This window comes from Glycine soja, chromosome 13 (assembly GCF_004193775.1).
Source record: "Glycine soja cultivar W05 chromosome 13, ASM419377v2, whole genome shotgun sequence".
NCBI lineage: Eukaryota > Viridiplantae > Streptophyta > Magnoliopsida > Fabales > Fabaceae > Glycine > Glycine soja.
In genome coordinates, this window is record NC_041014.1 from 6,362,445 (window position 1) to 6,382,617 (window position 20,173).

Here is a 20,173-nt window from a genome sequence, read left to right on the forward strand (position 1 = left end):
TTTGGAGTGATGACAATGGAGCCATTTGACATTTAATCAATCAACTAAAATATTGATCCTAGGGTTTTCCCCTATCCTTTCATTTTAAACTTCAATTATTCTTCACAACAAGAAATATATAAGGCTTTGGGACCGATCGCATGTAGCATGGAAGGATGGCAATGGATGGTTACACTTTGGTATATGACCAAGTAAAAATTTCCCGATTTAAGATTACAGAGTAATGCCAAGGATCTGTCGATCCCGCTGAAACTTGATGACATGGGTTGATCCCAAAAGAATTTGTACAACAAAGGCCACCCTTGGATTCAAAAAGAATCCTAAGGAGTCTGCATGAGCGACTAACATCAGATGTACCCTACCATCACAATTTTCTTTTGGGCATTTTCCACGAGCTCCTGGTCGAATGAGTTTTCTTCTCATATGTGCAAGTGCGAAACCTTGAGGATTCTCTTTTTTCCACATATATTTTTTTAACAATCATAAGTGTGTGCGGATTTCATTCCAGAATCCCAACTTAAAAGCAAAATTAGTTATTCCTTGATCCACATGGGCTTTATTGGGCTTGTAAGATGGTTAGGGGTAAGAGGGCTATGAAAGAAAGGATTAGAGAGGCTCAAAGAGTGTTTGAGGGTTACATTGAGTAAGAACCTTGAGAGTCTTGGTTGTACTTTTGTTCCTTCCAACTCTTGGGTTTGGTCCTACTCCTTTTGTCTTATACATTAATCTTTTGTTGCACTTTTGTGCCTTTCTTATAAAATCTTGAGATCTTTGTCTCTCTTTTTTTCTTCACTCGCCTTTGGAGGATTTTATTTTCTTTTTCTTTTCATTGTTGCCCAACTTCATGCATGTGTTGTTTGCATTGTTCTTCTCGCTGGTTTAGCGGTGGTTCCTACTCAGGGTTTCTATTTTGCTTTTGTTGTTTTTTGTTGTTTTTAGAAAACAAATATGCTTTGGCTCGGAGGAGGTAGCAAAGGATAAACTAGTGTTTGGGATGTTGAAACATGACCATGTGTCATTTCAAATCTTGACTTAGATCCTTTTGTAGTTTGGATTTTGGGATAAAACCTTAATAACACGCCCTTGATTGTTTTTTCTTTTTTATTTTTTATTACCCTAATTTTTGCCTAGGCCGCCCTTTCGAGTTCTCGACCTACCGGGTAAGAACTTTTGATCTGTCCCTAGGTTCGCTTGAGGCTCATGCACGGTGCCTCTCATTGCCCTAGTGTAGGGCTCTGAGGTATCTATTGTTGTCTTTTGTCACAACCTTGTAGCAAGGAAAAATGAAAGAAACTGTGCAGATTCTTGAAAATGAATTTTCAAGGATGAGAAACATTTAAAGGATTTCCAATTGACAAATTAAGTCGAACGACTCATGTTCTTGATAAACTCACTTTTCTCTCAAAAAGACAACTTTTTAGGAATGGTAAAAATGAGGTCACATGAATATCTGTACTTTTTATTTGAAACACAGTCAATCAAACATTTTTTTGAACTTTTTACTTTACTCGTCGTTTATGGCACCCTCACCAAACATGTAGAACAAGCAATTTCTGATTGATCAGACTTGGAAGTCAAACTCAGGAGTGCAGGTCGCTTGGGCAAACAAACCATCAGCTTATATTCACATTCCAGTGAAAGTTAAATAAACAGATATGTAATTGAGAGAATGAGAGACATCAAATTTATCCATATTATTAGCATCATGATTGTTGTTTACAGTAATGACATAAACTTGAAAATCTTAATGATTCATTGGAGACATCTAACAACAACCTTTACATTGCCCCAAGCATCATACATAGTATTGCTTGACAACATCAGAATTCATGAGCGATTCTCCTCCTCGAATCTCAGCCAGCTTGCATCAATCAAACTTTGCACCTTATGTTTCAGGGTCATACAATGCTCAATGGAATGCCCCGGAACTCCCCCATGATAAGCACATGTCACATTGGGGTTGTATCCTCGGAAAAATGGAGGTTGAGGAATCTTTGTTGGGATTATGGATACCATTGCATTATTGAGTAGATAAGGGAGTAAGTTAGCATACGACACCAGAATACGGGTGAATCCTATAGGCTTCTTTTTTGGAAAATTCCTTACCCAGATGGCGTTTTGATTTGTGTTAAGGGTGGTGTTTGGTATCGGATACGTGGCAGGCAGGCTTTGTGGCTGATTTAAGGGTGGCCTTTGTGGATGATTGAGTGTTCTTAGCTAATAGAGTGGTGGGTAATGAGAAGGGTTGATATTGGCTGAGTATTGATATAATTGAGCTGGTGAGGAATTTGTTCATGTAGGAATGGCAGTCACAACATGGGTTCCTCCCTCATTCTTACTCTGTCCATTTTCCCCAGGCTTCATATTCATCAAAGTAGGATAATCAAATTTTCCTCTTCTCAGACCCACTTCAATCCTTTCGCCGACAAAAACTAAATCGGCAAAGCTTGAAGGCGTGTAACCCACCAACTTCTCGTAGTAGAACACCGGTAACGTGTCTACTATCATTGTGATCATCTCCCTTTCCATCATTGGGGGCGCTACTTGAGCTGCCAAATCCCTCCACCTTTGGGCGTATTCTTTGAAAGATTCATGCTCCTTCTTACACATGTTCTATAGCTGCATTCTATCCGGAGCCATATCAGAATTGTACTAATATTGCCTAATGAAGGCAATCTTCCAAGAATGGACTCGAGAAGGTTCCAAATTAGTATACCAGGTGATGGTTGCCCCAATAATACTTTCCTGGAAGAAATGCATCAATAATTTTTCATCTTTCGCATATGCTCCCCATTTTCCTGCAATACATCTTCATGTGATTCTTGGGGCAAGTGGTCCCCTTGTACTTATCAAAGTCTCACACCTTGAACTTCAGAGGGATGACGATGTCAGGCACTAGGCACAACTCTGCCATGTCAGCAAAGGCATAATTTCCGCCTCCTTCAATGGCCTTCAGCCTTTCCTCTATATGATCAAATTTTCCCCTTTCCACCATAACAGGAGGGACTCTTCCCATCGCAAAATGCAAGGGTTGTGGTTGTGGGCGAAATTGAGGGCCCTCCAAAGTGTTTGGCAGGGGTACACGACCAATTTCTTGCCCCTCAATTCCAAGGTGAGGTTCGAAGTTGGCTAGATTGTCGTCTCGGGGTGCTTCATGTGTCTCCCCCAATTTAGGAACCTAATGGAAAGGATCCAAAAGTCCCCTTCTAGTGACAACTCCCAAGGGTGGTTTCATGTAACTTTACTAGCTTTTAGAGATATCATCCTCTTAGTTAATAAATGTGGCAATAGGGACTATCAGTGACAATGCATCACCAAAAGAGGAAAACTCTAGATGAGACTTCACTGTTATCAAGCTAGTCGGAGTCCCAGCATGACCAGAGATCGACCTCCACTCCTTATGGCTCACATAGACCCGGGTATAGGGCCTAATATCTCAATGTGTGTGAGAGGTGTAGGTGTCATGTGTCCATAGGAAAAATATTTCTAACTATGAATGTAATCGATAGACAAAAACACACCAAACACAACAACATAGCAAAGGTTATATACAAATATGGACAAAACAAAAGATAAAAGGGAAGAGGGAACATAAATAAAGAAGAAGTCATGATAAAAACATTTCACACTAACTAAATGGCCTAACTCTCTAACATGTCCCTAGTAAAGTCACCAACTATCGCAACCTACCCTTCGGTGGGAAGGCGAGGCGAAAAGCCAAAGGAGCGTCTTCCAAAAAAGAAAACACGCGGGAGTCGCCACCAAGGTTTATTCCAAGAAAACGTCAAAAAAACCAAAAAACAAGGTCGAAGGTCTACGAATTTTGAAAATGAGGGTTCAAGAGTTGTTTACGCACAGGGAAGGTATTAGCACCCCACGCGCCCGTCGCAAGGGACAACAACCTTTAATCAGGTGTGCAAAACATGACTTCAAAATTGTGTATTTCCCCCTTTTTATGTTTTTTTTATATTTTTGGGGTCGACAAGGGTGTTGCCCTTGCTCCTACGTATCCTCAGGTGCGATGAGGAACTCAGACCTATATGGTTCTTTAAGTCTGAAAGTTTATGTGTTACATTAATTTTATGTTTTTGAAAGATTGATTTTAATTACGAACAAAAGTCGTTTGAGGCGTTGGACCTTGAAACGATGTTTTAAACTTTGGAAAGCAAATAGAATCATTAAGGCGTTGGACCTTGAAACGATCTTTTAAATTTGAAAAGAGGAGAGATTCATTAAGGCGTTCGACCTTGAAATGTTCTCAAGCGATATTCGATGAAATAAAGAAGTTTATGAGTTGGTTTTATTTTGGTTTTGCTTATTAACCTTTAATCTTTTTTAAAGATAACTTGCGACACTAATGACTGGTTAAAAATTACTTTACAAGAAGAAAATGAGATTACTAATGATAGAAGAGGGAGATGAAGATGCACAAAACAAGAAAAAGGACCCCTAAGGGTGCATAAATCGCATTCAAATCCTTAAAACAAAAAACTAACCAGACGAAGAACGATGTAGAAGTCGATTACAGTCGCAATTCAGTAGTGCCTCGACCTCATTTTTCTCTTCTTTCTTCTTCTTTTCTCTGATTTCTCTCAATTTCTCTCAATTCTGGACCTTGGAACCACTTTAATCAACCTCCATCACGCCTATTTATAGCAAAAGATGGCATTAGGGGTCATGGCAGCTCGCCCAGGAGAACTATTGCTTCACCCTGAACTAACCTTGCTCGCCCAGGCGAGCTGTTTACTTCACTCTTAAGCTATCTGGGGGCCCAGGCGAGCCAGGGTCCAGAAAACCCCCTGAAATGACCCTTTTACCCCTCCCTTTCAATATCTTTCACATTCTTGATCAAAACATTGAATGATCATTTGTTTCGCACTGTAACTGGCATTTAACACTATAAGTCTACTAGCAAGGATCAAAAGATCAACAAATGATAGTCCCTGGACGAAATTAGGGTATGACACTATATGTATATATATATATATATATATATATATATATATATTCTTTCTTTCTTTTCTCATTTTTGTTTTTGTTTTCTCTTGTATTTTTCTTTTTTTTTTCTTTTTCATCAATGTCTTTGATTTCACTTGAGAGAAGGACTTGAAATTTACTTACTAGCACAACCTGCAATGTATATTAGTTCAAGAACCAACAAAGAATAATCATTCAAGCTCAAAGTTGTCAACTAAGGGAAAAAACTAATCTTATCTTTTTAGAAAACTCAGAATTTATTTAGGGATATGCAAGTCAAAGCAAAAAATAAAACAATGCTAATGAGAGGATCAATTTGTAACACCCTGAAATTTTCTTCTCAATTTATTTTTCTACATGCACAAAATTGCACTATTAAAGACTAGATAGTGGAAATTTTGCACTGTGTAATTTTATTCGATGCATGTGTGATTTAATTTATTCTCTATATGATATTCATTGCAAAATTTTAGTGTTAGTTATATTTATTGTCAGTGTAAATAATTTATTTAGTTAGTTGACGGAAGTTTGGAAACTGCCTAAATAAAAATTCTATCTATAGTGAAATTGCACCGCACACTAAGTGGCAGTGTAATTTAGCTCTGTGTGAGAGTGTTATATGTGTGAGGTTCACTTTGGGTACACATATTTCTAGGGAGATTAGGACAATAACCTAGGTGATTAAGATAATATTTACTAGTTTTGGTAAAAAGTGAATATACCCATTTTTAGCAAATCTTATCCCTTCCATTTTTTATAGTTTTGCAAAAAGTGAAACTACCCAATTGAAGCATGCTAGCCACATTGGAATATGATTTAATTTTATGTCAATTAGTCATTCCAAATTACACTTAACAAAGATATAAGATTTTCACATCCAATTTTTTTTTGTCCAAAGCCATAATCTTATCTTAGGCTTGTTTTTAAAAGCCAAAACTTAGTCATATTTTCCCATTTTGCACGAGACATATTGAGAGGAAAGAAGGCGTACTTTGCTTCTTCTTCCAAGAGTCTACATGTGTTCTAGAGCTTGGTAAGCTATTTCATCCTTCTTGTCTTACCCTTGTTCTTTCTTTATCATCATTCCTTATTGCTCATGCATTGAGGTGCCATTGAAGCATTGAAACTTAAGTCACAAAGAGTGTTCATCTTGGACTAAGCTTGTGAAATGACCTGCCTCGTCGCTACGATATCGCTACTCTAAATCGCATAAATTTCAATTTTTCTTAAATGAAAACTCCGCTTATATGCATATGAAAAATGAGAGTAATTTTTTTGCAATATACATTCACCAAACAACGCACAAATACTTAAATGAATATATATAGATATATTATCTCAGTACACATCATCCACATGACGGAAGGTAAATTAGTTCATACATATAATTAAATATGTAATTTACATCCCCAATTCAAAAAGAATTATAAAACTGCTATAAAGGAGTTGATTAACAAAACAAAACTGTCTCCCAAAATAATCCCAACGTCATCACGAAAGCTTGGTAGCTCCAACAAAAGAACCCCACTCCATGTAATCTACTATTGTCAATCTACTCCCACGAACGAAGGTTCGCGATCATCACAGGTACCAACCACACTGTACAAAAATTGCAAGGGTGTGTTTATTATAAAAGAAACCAACAATTATTAAATAACCATAATTATCAAGAGAAACAATAACAAGTATCATGCTCATACAAAATTATCAATCAACAAAACATACACTTAATAATTATTCATCAACTTTTCCACAATTTCAATCAATCATGTACAATATGATGCATGCACTTGACCTCAACTCTTAAATGCAATGTGGTACCATTCATCAGGAAATAGCCTAAGTGTGTCCACGCGGCACTCTCACTTAGGAAAACTAGGTAGCAAGTGTCAAGGTCACCCTGTCATGCACATTCAACTCGTCTCCCTCCCCCCAATGGTGATCAGCCTGAGTCTTAAGGGAGTTACAAACCATGTGACATGCCCCCAAGTACAAGTATTTCCCCTCATGAGAAACTACAAGTACTTACTAACAAATTGTATACTATTTCCATGCAATATGAAGTATGAAACATGGACACCATTAATGCACTGACCACTGATAATTAAAGAAGCCATCCCCCTCCAAAGATGCTTAAAACTCTTTAACCACTATATTTCCCCCACCAGGGATATCCATTATGGTCATTTCACCCCTCATGTACATACACAAAATACATCATCGCCATGACATTTTCAACATCAACAACATCTCATCTCAATGTCATTATCAACATCAACATCATCCAATCTCAATGTCATTTCCAACATCAACATCAACTCATCTTAATGACATTATCATCATCAACATCATCTCATTTCAATGTCATTTTCAACATCAACATCTTCTCATCTCAATGACATTATCATCATCAACATCATCCCATCTCAATGACATTACCAACATCATCATCATCGTCATCATCATCATCTCATTTCAATATTATCATCAATAGCAACATCACCTCATGTCACATTATCATCAATAACAACATCGTTCTTTATCAATATTATCATCAATAACAACATCATCTCATATCAACATTATCATCAATAACAACATCATCAGTAATCACATCCCATAAATACATGCATATAAATTTCATGTCTGAGATTTACACTTCACAGGTCTTCAAACAACATAAGTCTAAGATAATGATACTATCATTTATCAATAGTTGATGTATCGCATCCCATTAGTCGAAAACATTATTTTTCTTGAAAACCAGCATGCACAGGGACAAACATACATTCCCATAATTGGGTTCCCTGATCCCAATTTATGGTATCAAAGCTATAAATTATAATAAACTCCCTTCACCTATCGTAAGCTCTTCGTTAACTCCTCTTTATGTTGCTCAGAGGCCTCTCTCATTCCCGTTCGTCAGTCCAAACACATAGTTCTATATACCAAATCGAAGGGAATTTAGTATAGATTTCAAAAACAAGGTTAATAATAACATTCGAGGTCAATTACCCCTGTCAAAACAAAATAGGCTAGAGGGTGTTTCGGGTTCTACTGCAAAGAGATGTCATTTTGAAATTCTGGTCATGCCAATGTGTTCGGGATTCAGCAAATGTCACAAAAATAACATCAATTTTATAAAAAGGTAACTTCTACAACGTCTCATACTCAAGGGTTTTTCAAAGGAAGTGTAAAACATCCTATTACGACACCCAAAACACATGGGACACTAAGAGAAGCTCAAACTAACTAGGAAGAAGGCGTGGAAGTCAAGATTACCTCAGAGAAACTATGAAAGAAGAAATTGGGAGCTTGTTCTCCACCGAATTCTTAAGGTGGATTATGAGGATTTCGCTCCAATTAAAGCATTCCTCTCTGTGTGGTGGTCTGACGGCAAGCAACAGCAGCTCGTGGTGGCCACTGGTGGTCATGGGTGGCGGAGGAGGAGTTTCTAGTGTTGTTTGGGCAGAGTTTTGAGAGAGAGAGAGAGAGCAAGAGAGAGAGAGACATGAAATCACATTTTTCACGCTGAAAAATGTATTTATAATCTACAAATCTCGCTTAGCGAGCTTGTCTCACTATGCGGAAATCCATTTTTGGCGCCGAGCGCGAAATTTCGCGCTAAGTGCAATTCCTCTCAAGTTGTATTTTCCCTTAGCGCATTTGTCTCGCTAAGCGAGATATCCAAAAGTGTTATTTTGAATATCTTGTATAGTTTTTATTTTCAAGATCTAAATTTTAGTAATGTAAAAAATGTTATTAAATAATTTTATATAGTTTTCATCTTCTACATTTGTAATTGTTTGACATAATCAAGAAGGATGTTTATGTATGAAAGATTGATCAAGATCCTTAATTATTTTGATTAGATACAAACAAAAGTAAAGAGAATATGTTGCATCCAATATTTGTATAATATATGTGTTTGATGTTTTTAATGATAAGAAAATAAGGTCATGATCTTATATTGCATATGGCATAAATACTTAATACTTCATTTATTAATTTGTGTCTGAGATTTTGTCTGCAGAAACATTCTCTTAGGATTTGTCTAATCCTACGAGGAATAAATGGAGTCAAGATCTGATATGCCATCAAAAGATGAGCTCTGTTATGCATGACCTACTCTGACACAAAGATGTGACTACCTAATGAAATTTCTTGTACAGGCAAGCCTTAAAAGAAAAATCTCTCTCATGAGGAAAGGACATGCATTAAATGCACCCAACGACCTTCTTTTATCAGACGAAGATCTACCCGTTATGAGACAACAAACACTTGAAGACGAGGCCTATATATAAATCAGAAACTTTTGAAGACTGACACAATTAATGGTGTGCAAACTTTTTCTTACTTTTCTTCTTCAACAAGACCTTCTGTATTTTTGTTGTAAAATTAGAGAAAGCTCTCAAAAACATCTTGAGAGAAAATGACTAAGTGCTTAGATTGTTTATGCATCTGTAGGATGATTTTGTGTTAGTCTCTAAGCAGTCCTCAACCACAAATCTTATATGATTTGTTAGGAGCCAGCAGTGGCTTGATAGAACAAAAAATATTGGGTGTTGATCAAACTTGAGGTAGAGTTTGATTTGTAAAAGTCATAAGTGGTTGTATCATAATACTTGTATCCCTTGAAAAGTTAGTAAAACTTGGTGGTTTACCAAGAACTAGAGATAGTCTCAGCGGTAGAGACGAACTAGTTGAATTGTGGTAGAGTTTGATTTGTCTATCTTTTGCTTTCTCTTTGTTTTTCACTTACCTTGGGTCTAAATCGTGTTTCAATCAGTTTAAGATAAATTGCGTTTTTGCAAAGTCAATTTTTTCATCTTCTGAAGAGTTCTTGGAATAGAAGTTGTTACTCTTTCTTACAAATGAAAAACCTTGTTGGTTTAAAAAAAGGTTTTCAACAATTACGTTAAATCGCAATTCATCACCTTCCCTTCTTGTGATATTGATGTTTACATTTTATAATAATCATTATAAAAGATACAATAATGTCATATTATTGTCGAACTAAAATATACACTAAATAAAACTTATATAAGAAAATAAAATAAAAATTAAATTCACACAGTTAGTGTAGAAATTTAATTGCAAAGTATTTTTTTTTATTAATTTTTAGGCTAAATTACAATTTTGATCCTCCTATAATTTCAAATCCACAATTTTGGTCCTCCTATTACTAAATCAAGACATTTAGTCCCTTTATTTTTTAGAATAAGAAATTTTAGTTCTTTCATCAGTTGACCGTCGTTGACTTTAATGTAGCTCGTTAGTGCTTATGTATGCTCTTGATATAACGCTAATGTGATAAATAATTAAATAAATTGAAAAAATAAAATAAAAATATATTAGTAGAAATTAAACTTATCACCTTTTATTTATAGACAATTCAAATAATAAACCATTAAGACATTTGTTTTATTTAGTTAATTTTATAAATACTACTTTATGAATATTATTAGCTAAGAGTTATTAATTAATTTTTAATTATAAAAATTGGTAAATTAAAATGAAATATTTAAAATTTGAATATATTTAATATTTAATTTTATTTTAATATAAATTAATGAATTATTATATATAAAAACGTGTTCCTATTTAAATATAATTTTAAAAGATTACATAAAATAATATATGGATTATTTAAAAAAATATTTTATATAATTCATAAAAATTATGTAAATTTAAAATAATATTTAAATGATCTTAAAAATTAAAAAAAAAGTATTAATTATATATAAAAAATTGCATGATTTTTCTAAATTACATAAAATAATTTATATAAATAATTTACATATGTAATTTTTTATTTATATAACTGGTATGAAAAAACTTGATTACTTAATAATCTTTTGTAGTTCAAAATATATTCACAAGTATGTTTTTTTAAAAAATTATATATTAAAATTTTATTAATTTATATAATTAGAATAAAATAATATGCATATTAAAATATTTATTAAAAATGTATAGCTTGTATTTTATTTTGCGAATATATTTGTTAAACTAAATTGTGTGGAGTAACATTTACTTATATTTTTTAAAATATTGGTTAAACTCTTTATTAAAAATATATAGCTTTACGTAGCCTTCAGCATGTTACAATTATAAATATCTCAGTATTTATAAATAATTACGTTAAAAATAATATTAAGAGATAATAAACCAATTATATAATATTTTTATATATTAAAAAATCAATTGTGACATACTATATATGACTTGGAGTACGTAGGACAACATTATTTTTCTTAATAATTTAGTTTCAATCAATTATAACATTATTATTAATAAATTATGAATTGTCCAAATAGAATAGATAGAATATTATACAATATAATGAGCAATATTGGGAATAATTTTGGGATTGTCATGGGACATAAACCAGAGAATTAAAACTTTCTTTTATATATAGTAGATTTGTAAATCAATGTATGATAAATTGATTGAAAAATATGTCTTAGGGGTGTTTATAGGTGGGATTTGACGGAACTGGTTATTCAATTCAATCAAAATTTTATAATTTGGGTTGGGTTTGTGCAATTTTTTTTACAAACCTTACCCAATCCAATCATAAATGAGTTGGGTTAGATTGGGTTAATTGAGTCTAAATATTTTTATTTTGTGAAAAATAATTTATTTTTGTTTAAAGCTTTGTAAATATATAATGACTAAATGCATTCAAAAGAGATCAAATTGTAATAATATTTCACTAATAGAAATAATGATTTCAATGTTAATATAATATTCTATTTTAAATAGAAATAAACTATTGTATTAATATGAGAATAGTGATTTAATTAAATAATTTTATAAACAATGTGAACTAAAAATTTATATATTTAATTATTTAGTATGAGTGGGTCGGATCAGGTTAAAAAAATAGAACCCGTTGCTTAAACATATTGATAACGGAATCTTGATTAAATTGGATTATGTTTAACCGAGACACTTACAAAATCCAATCCAATATAATTAGCATGGCTTGTTTCGTATTATAAGAAATGTATAAATTAACTCCCTCAAATGTAGCAATGTAGCATCATTTTTTATTATTTTGTCAGGAAAAGTGACTTCCAAATATTTCAAGCATCCTAAGATGGGGGCAAAAAATTGCGCACCCCTGAAAACAATTAAATTGCCATCGAATTGATTTACCTCTACGCACGGCACAGCAAGCTGCAAAATTAGTTTTTGAAACTAAAAAGTTCATGTTACTGCATGCTTTAACTTGCTCGTTTCAAAAGAGAAATGTAAAAGACCCATAAGTTCAAATCATAGCTTACTTTACAGTGTTTCCCTTGACTTGAAAGATATTCAAAGTAGTGATACAAACAAAAATGAAGTTCAACAGGGAATTTGGATACCCTTAAAACAGATCCATAAATTTGAAAGAATTACCACAGTATCATTGAATAGATATCTGAAAGGAAAAATTAAATATAAATTTAAAAAACTTGCAGGTGTTGTTTTACGAGTTTACAAAAGGAATTATAGAGGACATAATGCAGCATATGCATGATCGCTACCACCAGTTGTAATTTCTACCATGCCCATCACTACTAGAGTTGCCAAACCTTGATGCTGAATATCTATGATGATTTGACCTGGCTGACCCTTGAGACATTGAGGTTCCCGTATGACCATTCCATACCTTGGAAGATTTGTAACTTGGAGTATGACTTCCACCGCCAAATGAATGAATTCTATCGTTTCTAGAAGATGGTGTCCCTGGAGACCTGTAACCCTTGCTCCTTGAGGACAAGGGAGGAAAGAATTCTTCAGGATGCTCGGATGTCCATCCACCTCTACTCTTGGATTTCTTGGGAGTTGCATAGTCTTGTTGTTCTGAAGGATGCTCCGTTGTGCAGCCACCTCTACTCTTGGATTTCTTTGGAGTTGTAAAGCCTCTTTCTTTGGTAGGATACTCCGCCATCCAACCACCTCTACTCTTTGATTTCTTGGGAGTTGAAAAGCCTCTTTCTTCTGTAGGAGACCGTTTCTTTCTACGAGCCCCACTAATATCATTAGGTGCAGATCTATTTCCCATGTAACGATTTTCTTTTTGAGATCTTTTATCTTTTGTGCGTGATGATTCCCAATTCCCCTTCCCTGACTGTGGAGGAAACTACAGCAGCCAAGAAACTACTTAATCTAAGCCGCAAAACACAAAAAGACCAACGATAGAAAGAAAAGGCAAACAGCCATAATAATTTTAGTAACAATAGTCAATAAATGTCCTGAAATGTACATTTATAGAACTTGTGCACTCCCGGGCAAAATGTCCTTCTTCACCACATTTGAAGCATGAACTAGGTGTGGCTCCACTTGCAATCTCATCCTGCAACCTTAAACATGCCTGAAGCAATTGATTCTCAAATTTATATATGCTATAGAGCTTAAAACCAAGAGCCATAGCTGCCTTATATAATATGGACACCATATACAACGTGTTACTTCTCAAACAACCATATATTACCTAGAGCTTTATCTTAAAACTTGGGTCTTTTTTGGTTACCTAGGGATGAAAATTGATATTGACAGAATGCAAGGACAATATTTGATTTTGAAGGAAATAAAGGAAGTTTACAAATGCTGTTATTGATGCATTAAGATTTGAAATAGTGATTGGTTTCCTTCATGTAGCTCCTTTTGATGATCTTCATTGCATACATGTCAACAAGCAATTTCAATTACAAAGTATTGATCGAAATATCATTTTCAGGCTATTTTAACTTTCTTTGAAGTTTTTTTGCCACATTTATTTCCATTAAATAAAATTTTAATCTTGCAAACATTTTAGCCTGTCTGGTATGGAAAAGATAACACTAGCAAAAAAAGAAAGAAACAAATTCCCCTTATTAAGAAACACGCAGGAAGAGTAGCCTAGATTATGCAAAAGTGCTATATAAGGCAAGACCAATAAATCAGTAAACAAATAAAACTTACCAAACCCATATGACCCAGCTGACCACATTTGTAACAAGAAATTTCTCCTGCTGTTGCATCATCAGTATTGACACAGCATAGATGGCCAAGTCTCTTGCAGACATAACATTGAATTTCCTAATTAAACAGAAGAAAGAGGTCAACAGTCAGTGATTTAAAAATTCACATACAACACAAGTCACTGCTTTTATGCAGATTCAACCATACACCTTTCTCAAATTTGCCAGAGAAAGAAAAGCAAGACAAGGAAGAGAATAACCTTGAGATCATCCTGTGAATAATCATTCCTGCAGGAAAAGATATCATGCCCCGAATTTCCACACTTTAAGCAAATAGCAATGCTTTTAGAAGTACTTGTGTGCTTCTCCGGACAGTCTTTAGCACGGTGACCACCTTTCTTGCAGATAAAGCAATCTTGCACCTGTATGAGCATAAAACAAATCTCAGTAAACAATTTTAAACCTTGATACACCAATAAAAAAATGAGAAATTGGCAATAAGACAACCTTACTGCATTGTCTTGCATTGTGTCCCAAACAACCACAAACATAGCACGGTTTCTTCCGCTTCACCGCTGAACAGTTCACAGCAGCATGACCTTCCTCACCGCAATTAAAACATGCTCCCCAACTATTATCTGGTGGATCAAAATACCTCGGACCCCGCTGATAGAACAGAAACAGAGTGATATGATATACCCAACTACCCCTTCCTCATGAAGGCACAGTAGTATTTTCAAAATGACATTTCATAGCAAAGATTTCAACTCACAAGCAGCTTTCGCAGAACCATATTGTCACCTATCTCTGGTCTTCCTTCCACATGATTCTCTGTAGCATTGATTGTCTCCTCCATCTCTTGCTCCTCCGCTATAACAACCTAAAGAAATCAGAAAACACAAATAATTTTTTTCAAACACACACTAGAATAAACGTGATTGTCCAAGTGAGAGTTTGGATTTGGTTCAATTTCATTAGTGAAGAGAGATTTTAAAAACAGTCTATGATGGCGATTTTGGCTGCTGCCACGTCTAGGTTTTCAAGGTCTATCCGTGACAAAACTGCAACCACGACCACAATTTTAAACCTTGAATTTAAGTTAAATAGCTTTAGTATATAAGGACTTTTTTGCACGTAAATGATGTAATACAATTTATAAATAAAATATCATAATTACAGTTCCATATTGTCCACTGATTCAACTTTCAATTTAATCAGAGTCTAATTGAGACTAGATATGTTGCAACCATAAAGGAGCGTATAGGTCCATTCAGATTAAGTTCAAATCAACGTGAGAATAACAAGAAATAGAGTAAAAAGGGTTTTTTATTCAAAAAAGGAAAAAGCCAAACAGGGAATACTACTCACACTTTGATCCCCAGCCTCCACCTTCAACTTCGCCGTTTTCTTCTTTTCCATCACTTCTGAATCAGCGATTGCGCTGGGCCCATCCGAAACACCGCCGCTTGGGGGCAATGCGAGATCAGGTTTCTGCGAAAACGGAGACGAAACGTCGTCGTTTGGGGCGTGCTTGGCGGTGCGCATTCGCATGGCCTTTTTGATGATCTTGAGGCTGAGATCTTGGTTGGCTTCGTCGTCGTCGCTGCTGAAAACGAGTGGCGGCGTTGAAGCGCCATTAAAATTGTCTTGGTCGCGTTCCTCCTCTATTGCCTTCGTGTTCTGCTTCTCTTTGCGCCCCATTCTGTAGTATTACAGCTTCAGAGTTCAAGGTTGCAAACCCTAATAACGCAGGATTGACGATTTTAAGAAACACAAGTAAGGAGGGTGTTGCTAGGTGCATCCAACATTTTTTTAAAATGTTAAAATTATTCGGGTGCTTTCTTCCCATTTGTGATAGGTGTGCGTGAGGATGATGCGTAAATCGTACGAATCAAGTTAATCCGTAAGATTGATAGTGACCAAGTTGATTTGTATGTTCATATTAAGCGCATACGGATCAAGTTGATTCTTAAGCCTTTTATGGATCAACTTAAAAGACTTACAGATCAAGGGTATTTCACTATTTTCCCCTTAAGTGTTGGGGTGCACTAACAATGTTGAGTGCACCTAGCAGCACCCAAGTAAGAATTGGTGAGTTTTTGAACCATAAAATAAAAAAAAATGTTAAATTACTATTTGGGCCATTTAATTTATTTTTTATGTTTAACTAGGTCTTTTAATTATTAAATGGTTCAATTGAGTCTTATTATTTAAAATAATTTAGTTAGATTTTGTTCGCCAATTATATTAATAGTATAATCTGACATTACATTTAATTCACATTGTTACTGTTAGTAAATTTCACCAAATGTAAGGTAACTTATCTTTTAACAACATTTATACTTAATTGAAGGAAATAATTTAATTGAATTATTTTAAATAATTAGAGGATTCAATTGAAATACTTATTAATTAAAGAACCTAATTAAACATTAAAAATAAATTAGAAGAGCTAAAGAGTAATTTAACCAAATAAAAACCATGTGCCACATGTTTAATTATTTATTTGGTATTTATATTGCAAATTTTTTTTAATATATAATAAATTTAGGATATTATATAAAATTATTAATGATGTGTCTATGTTTTCTCATATCATATTATTATTTACTAGTTTTTGGCCCGTAGGATGTATAGGATCATGAACGAATAGATCTTATCGAATGAAAAATGAAAAGATTTAGTTTGTTTGTGTAATTATATGATGATTTTGGATTAAATAATATAGTTCTATAACAAACAAACAAAATTGTTCATGTTTTTTATTGATTTATTTGTTTTGACATATAATAAGTAAAACATTAAAAAAAATCAATCAAATTAATAAAAGTTAGATAATACATTAGCTCTCCAATTATTTTTCACTTATCCCAAACACCTATTAAAGAAAAAAAAAGGATAAAAATAACTCAGTAATATATGGTTTTATATGCAGAAATATTTGATGAAGTATATTTTAAATTATAATAAAATGAAAACCTTCATTGAAGGTTACATAAATTAAGAAATAAAATGATAATAAATATTGAAATATTATGTTAGATAAGAAATATATGATAGGAAATAATATATAGTAACAATACTTGATTTACATTTTTGAAAGACTTCTCTATAAACACTATTTGAAGTGATATTTTGAATTATCTCCATCCTCATTATATATAATCATCTTCAACCCTCCATGTGTTACCCTTGATATTGCCACATCTAATTGTCTGTGTGAAAAAACTGGTCATGGATGATACATTAATTCCAACATTTTTTATTAACGGTTGAAGTGATAAAATAAAAATACCACAAGAATGAGAGTTGAGTTGTATTTTTACAAACTTATATTCTCTTTTTGAAATTAAAGAGTGTCCTGATATAAGTTTAGAAAGAGATAGTTTAGAATGAAAAACTATTTTGAGCTCAGATTGAAAATGCAAACAGTTTTAGAAAAAGAGTTTTCATAATTCAAAGTTCTGTTCAAAAGGTAGTTTAGTTGAAAAGACTTTGACACATGGTTTCAGTTTTAAATGTGTTTTTTCAAAGGAGTTACCATCCTTAGTGAGAGTAAAAAATAGTAAACATTTTACAGTATAAAAACAATGCAAAGGGATAAAAAAGGAAGATGATACACAATGATTTTTATACGGGTTAACCCCAAACTTGGGCTAAGTCCAGTCCTCACACCCTTCAAGATGAGATTTCATTGATGGACTAGCCAACCACTGGATTTCAACAACCTACCAACAAACCCACTAGACTTCACACCTTGCCATTGTTAGACCAACAACACCACTAGTTACAACCTTTGCTAGCCACTTGCTGGACTTTCAACAACAAAGGGTTTCTGTGTTTGGATTGCATAAAGATAGATTTCTCCTCTTAAGAGGGTTTCCATTCAGGAAATTACAATATCACACTTCTATCTAAGATCTATTTTAGTTTACAAGCTTTTACATGAATGGGTGGCTCTCTATTAAGAAGGTTGAACATAACTTGGCTTGGTTTTCTCTCACTTGGAAGGCTTCAGTATAACTTCATGATGCCCCTTGATGAACTCTTAATGCTCCACAAAAGACTGTTGAAGTGGAGCCCACTCAAGTGACAAACTTTTGGAAGAAACAAAAAAAAAGTGACAATTGTCAACTCATGATAGGTTGTAGAGTCATTCTAAGGAACCTTTCTGATGAGCATTATGAAGGTACATCAGAATGGTGATTCTGATGTTAGCTAAGAATGGATCAATATGAAAGTTGATCCTTATGATGAAGTTCAACTTATATGGCTTTCTGAATAAACATAGCTTCATCACTCTTAACACAACTTCACAACACAAAGCATTTCGAAGTAGATTGCTTCCAAGAAAGAAATTGAAGGTACAATTGTTGGTGTGTTAGTGTTCAAAGTTAGACTGCATAATATTCAAGGTCTTCCATTATGATGTCCCACATCAAATCTTATAACGACCCGCCTCGTCGCTACGATATCACCATTCTAAACCGCAAGAATTTCAATTTCTAAATGAAAACTCCGTTAATTTGCTTATAAAAAAAGTGAAATTTTTTTACGATATACATTTCCAAACAATGCACCATTACTTAAATGAATACACACACACACACACACACATATATATATAGGCATAGTAACTTAGTACACATCATTCACATAATGGAAAGTAAATTTGTTCATATATATAATTAAGTTTGTGATTTACATCCTCAATTCAACAAAAAGAATTATGGAACCAGCTATGGAGGAGTTGATTAACAAAATACAACTCTCTCCCAAAATAATCCCAACGTCATCACGTCGGCTCGGCGACTTCACAAAAGAATCTCACTTCTCGTACTCTACTGTTGTCATTATGCTCCCACGAACAAAGGTTCGTGATCATCACAGGTACCAACCACATGGTACAAAATTGCGATGGGTGAGTTTATTATAAAAGAAATTAATACAAAAAAAATCAAATAACCACAATTAGTAAGAAAACATTAACAAATATCATAAGCTTACACAAACATTCATTAGTCCAACACACACTCAACAAATAGTCATCATCCGTCCATAGTTCCAATCAATCATGCTTGGTATGATGCATGCACCTGACCTCAACTCTCAAATGCAATGTGGTACCATCCCCAAGGAAATAGCCTAAGCGTGTCCACACGACACTCTCACTTAGGAAAACTAAGCAGTAAGTGTCGAGATCACCCTATCGTGTCGTGCACAAGCAACTCCCCCCCCCCCCCCACGATGATCTGCCTGAGTTTCAAGGGAGTTCCAAACCGAGTGACATGCCTCCAAGTACAAGTATTTTTCCTCATGAAAAACTATGAGTACTTACTGACAAAGTTTATACTATTTCCATGTCATATGAAGTATGAAACATGGACACCATCAATGCACTGACCGTGGATAATTAAAGATTCTAAGCCATCCCCCTCCAGAGATGCTTAAAACTCTTTAACCACTCTATTTCCCCCACCAAGGATATTGATGTGCCATTATTTTTTCCTATTTCTTAACCCTTTTTGCACCATTTTAATTACTGATTAGTCTTAATTGTCAAATTAATTATGCAGTTTTATCATTTGGGCCTATTAGACTAATTTTGTGTTTTTAATTTAATTTCAGGAGAATTATAAGCAATTGAGCTTGAATCCAGAATTGGGCTTGGACTTGAAGAGAGAAGACAATTTTATCAAATCTTATTTTATCTAGATCAAATCTGATCTTATCTAGATTTTATCTAATCTAGATATTATTTCATCTAGATCTTATCTTATCTTATTTAGATTTTATTTCATCTAGATTTTATTTTATCTTATCTTATCTTGTCTAGATTTTATTTTATTTATGGGCTTGGACTTAAAACAAATTTGTAAGCTTTGGGCTGAAACTATATAACAACACCAAGGTTCTAGTTTAGGCTCTCTCCTCTTTTCATTTTTAGTGTTAGGCTTCTCTTCTTCTTTTAGACACTTTTTCGTTTTGCAATTCCAGTTTTTATTTTTCGTTTTAGCAATAAAATTTTGTTCTCTATTGATTAATGGAAGGCTAAGTCTCCAGCGTTGTTTTCTCTTGAGGATCAAGCACAGTTCTCTTTGAGGTTCTATTATTACTATTAAATTCTGTTCAGTTTTTCCTCTTCACTAATTACTCTGAATTTGTTGCTATTAATTCATGCATGCTTAGTGCTTGATTAATTTTCTCTGCACTTAATTTACGTTGATGCTTAATGATCGTTT

General features: G+C 34.0%; 1 protein-coding gene across 2 annotated transcripts; it reads right to left on the reverse strand.

Annotated features, from left to right (window-relative positions):
• Window positions 1-12,265: 12,265 nt before the first annotated feature.
• Window positions 12,266-15,740, reverse strand: LOC114382422 (protein AIR1-like). 2 transcript variants are annotated; one of them, XM_028341825.1, is made up of 7 exons: window positions 15,300-15,740; window positions 14,704-14,811; window positions 14,439-14,597; window positions 14,192-14,353; window positions 13,933-14,049; window positions 13,235-13,324; window positions 12,266-13,111 (listed from the first exon to the last, which is right to left on the reverse strand). In XM_028341825.1, exons 1-7 carry the CDS (start codon window positions 15,630-15,632, stop codon window positions 12,509-12,511), a joined length of 1,572 nt encoding a protein of 523 aa, XP_028197626.1. In that variant the 5' UTR covers window positions 15,633-15,740; the 3' UTR covers window positions 12,266-12,508. The 2 variants fall into 2 exon arrangements, with proteins under 2 accessions (XP_028197626.1, XP_028197625.1); XM_028341824.1 differs by having other exon boundaries at window positions 13,235-13,342.
• Window positions 15,741-20,173: the final 4,433 nt, after the last annotated feature.

Bases quoted from the DNA above. Each gene is read 5' to 3' on its own strand.
- LOC114382422 (XM_028341824.1), bottom strand. From the start codon at position 15,632: ATGGGGCGCAAAGAGAAGCAGAACACGAAGGCAATAGAGGAGGAACGC. The intron at 14,598-14,703 runs GTGAGTTGAAAT...CTGTTCTATCAG, and splicing joins TGGTTCTGCGAAAGCTGCTT to CGGGGTCCGAGGTATTTTGA. The intron at 14,050-14,191 runs GTTATTCTCTTC...CTGTTTAATTAG, and splicing joins ATTCACAGGATGATCTCAAG to GAAATTCAATGTTATGTCTG.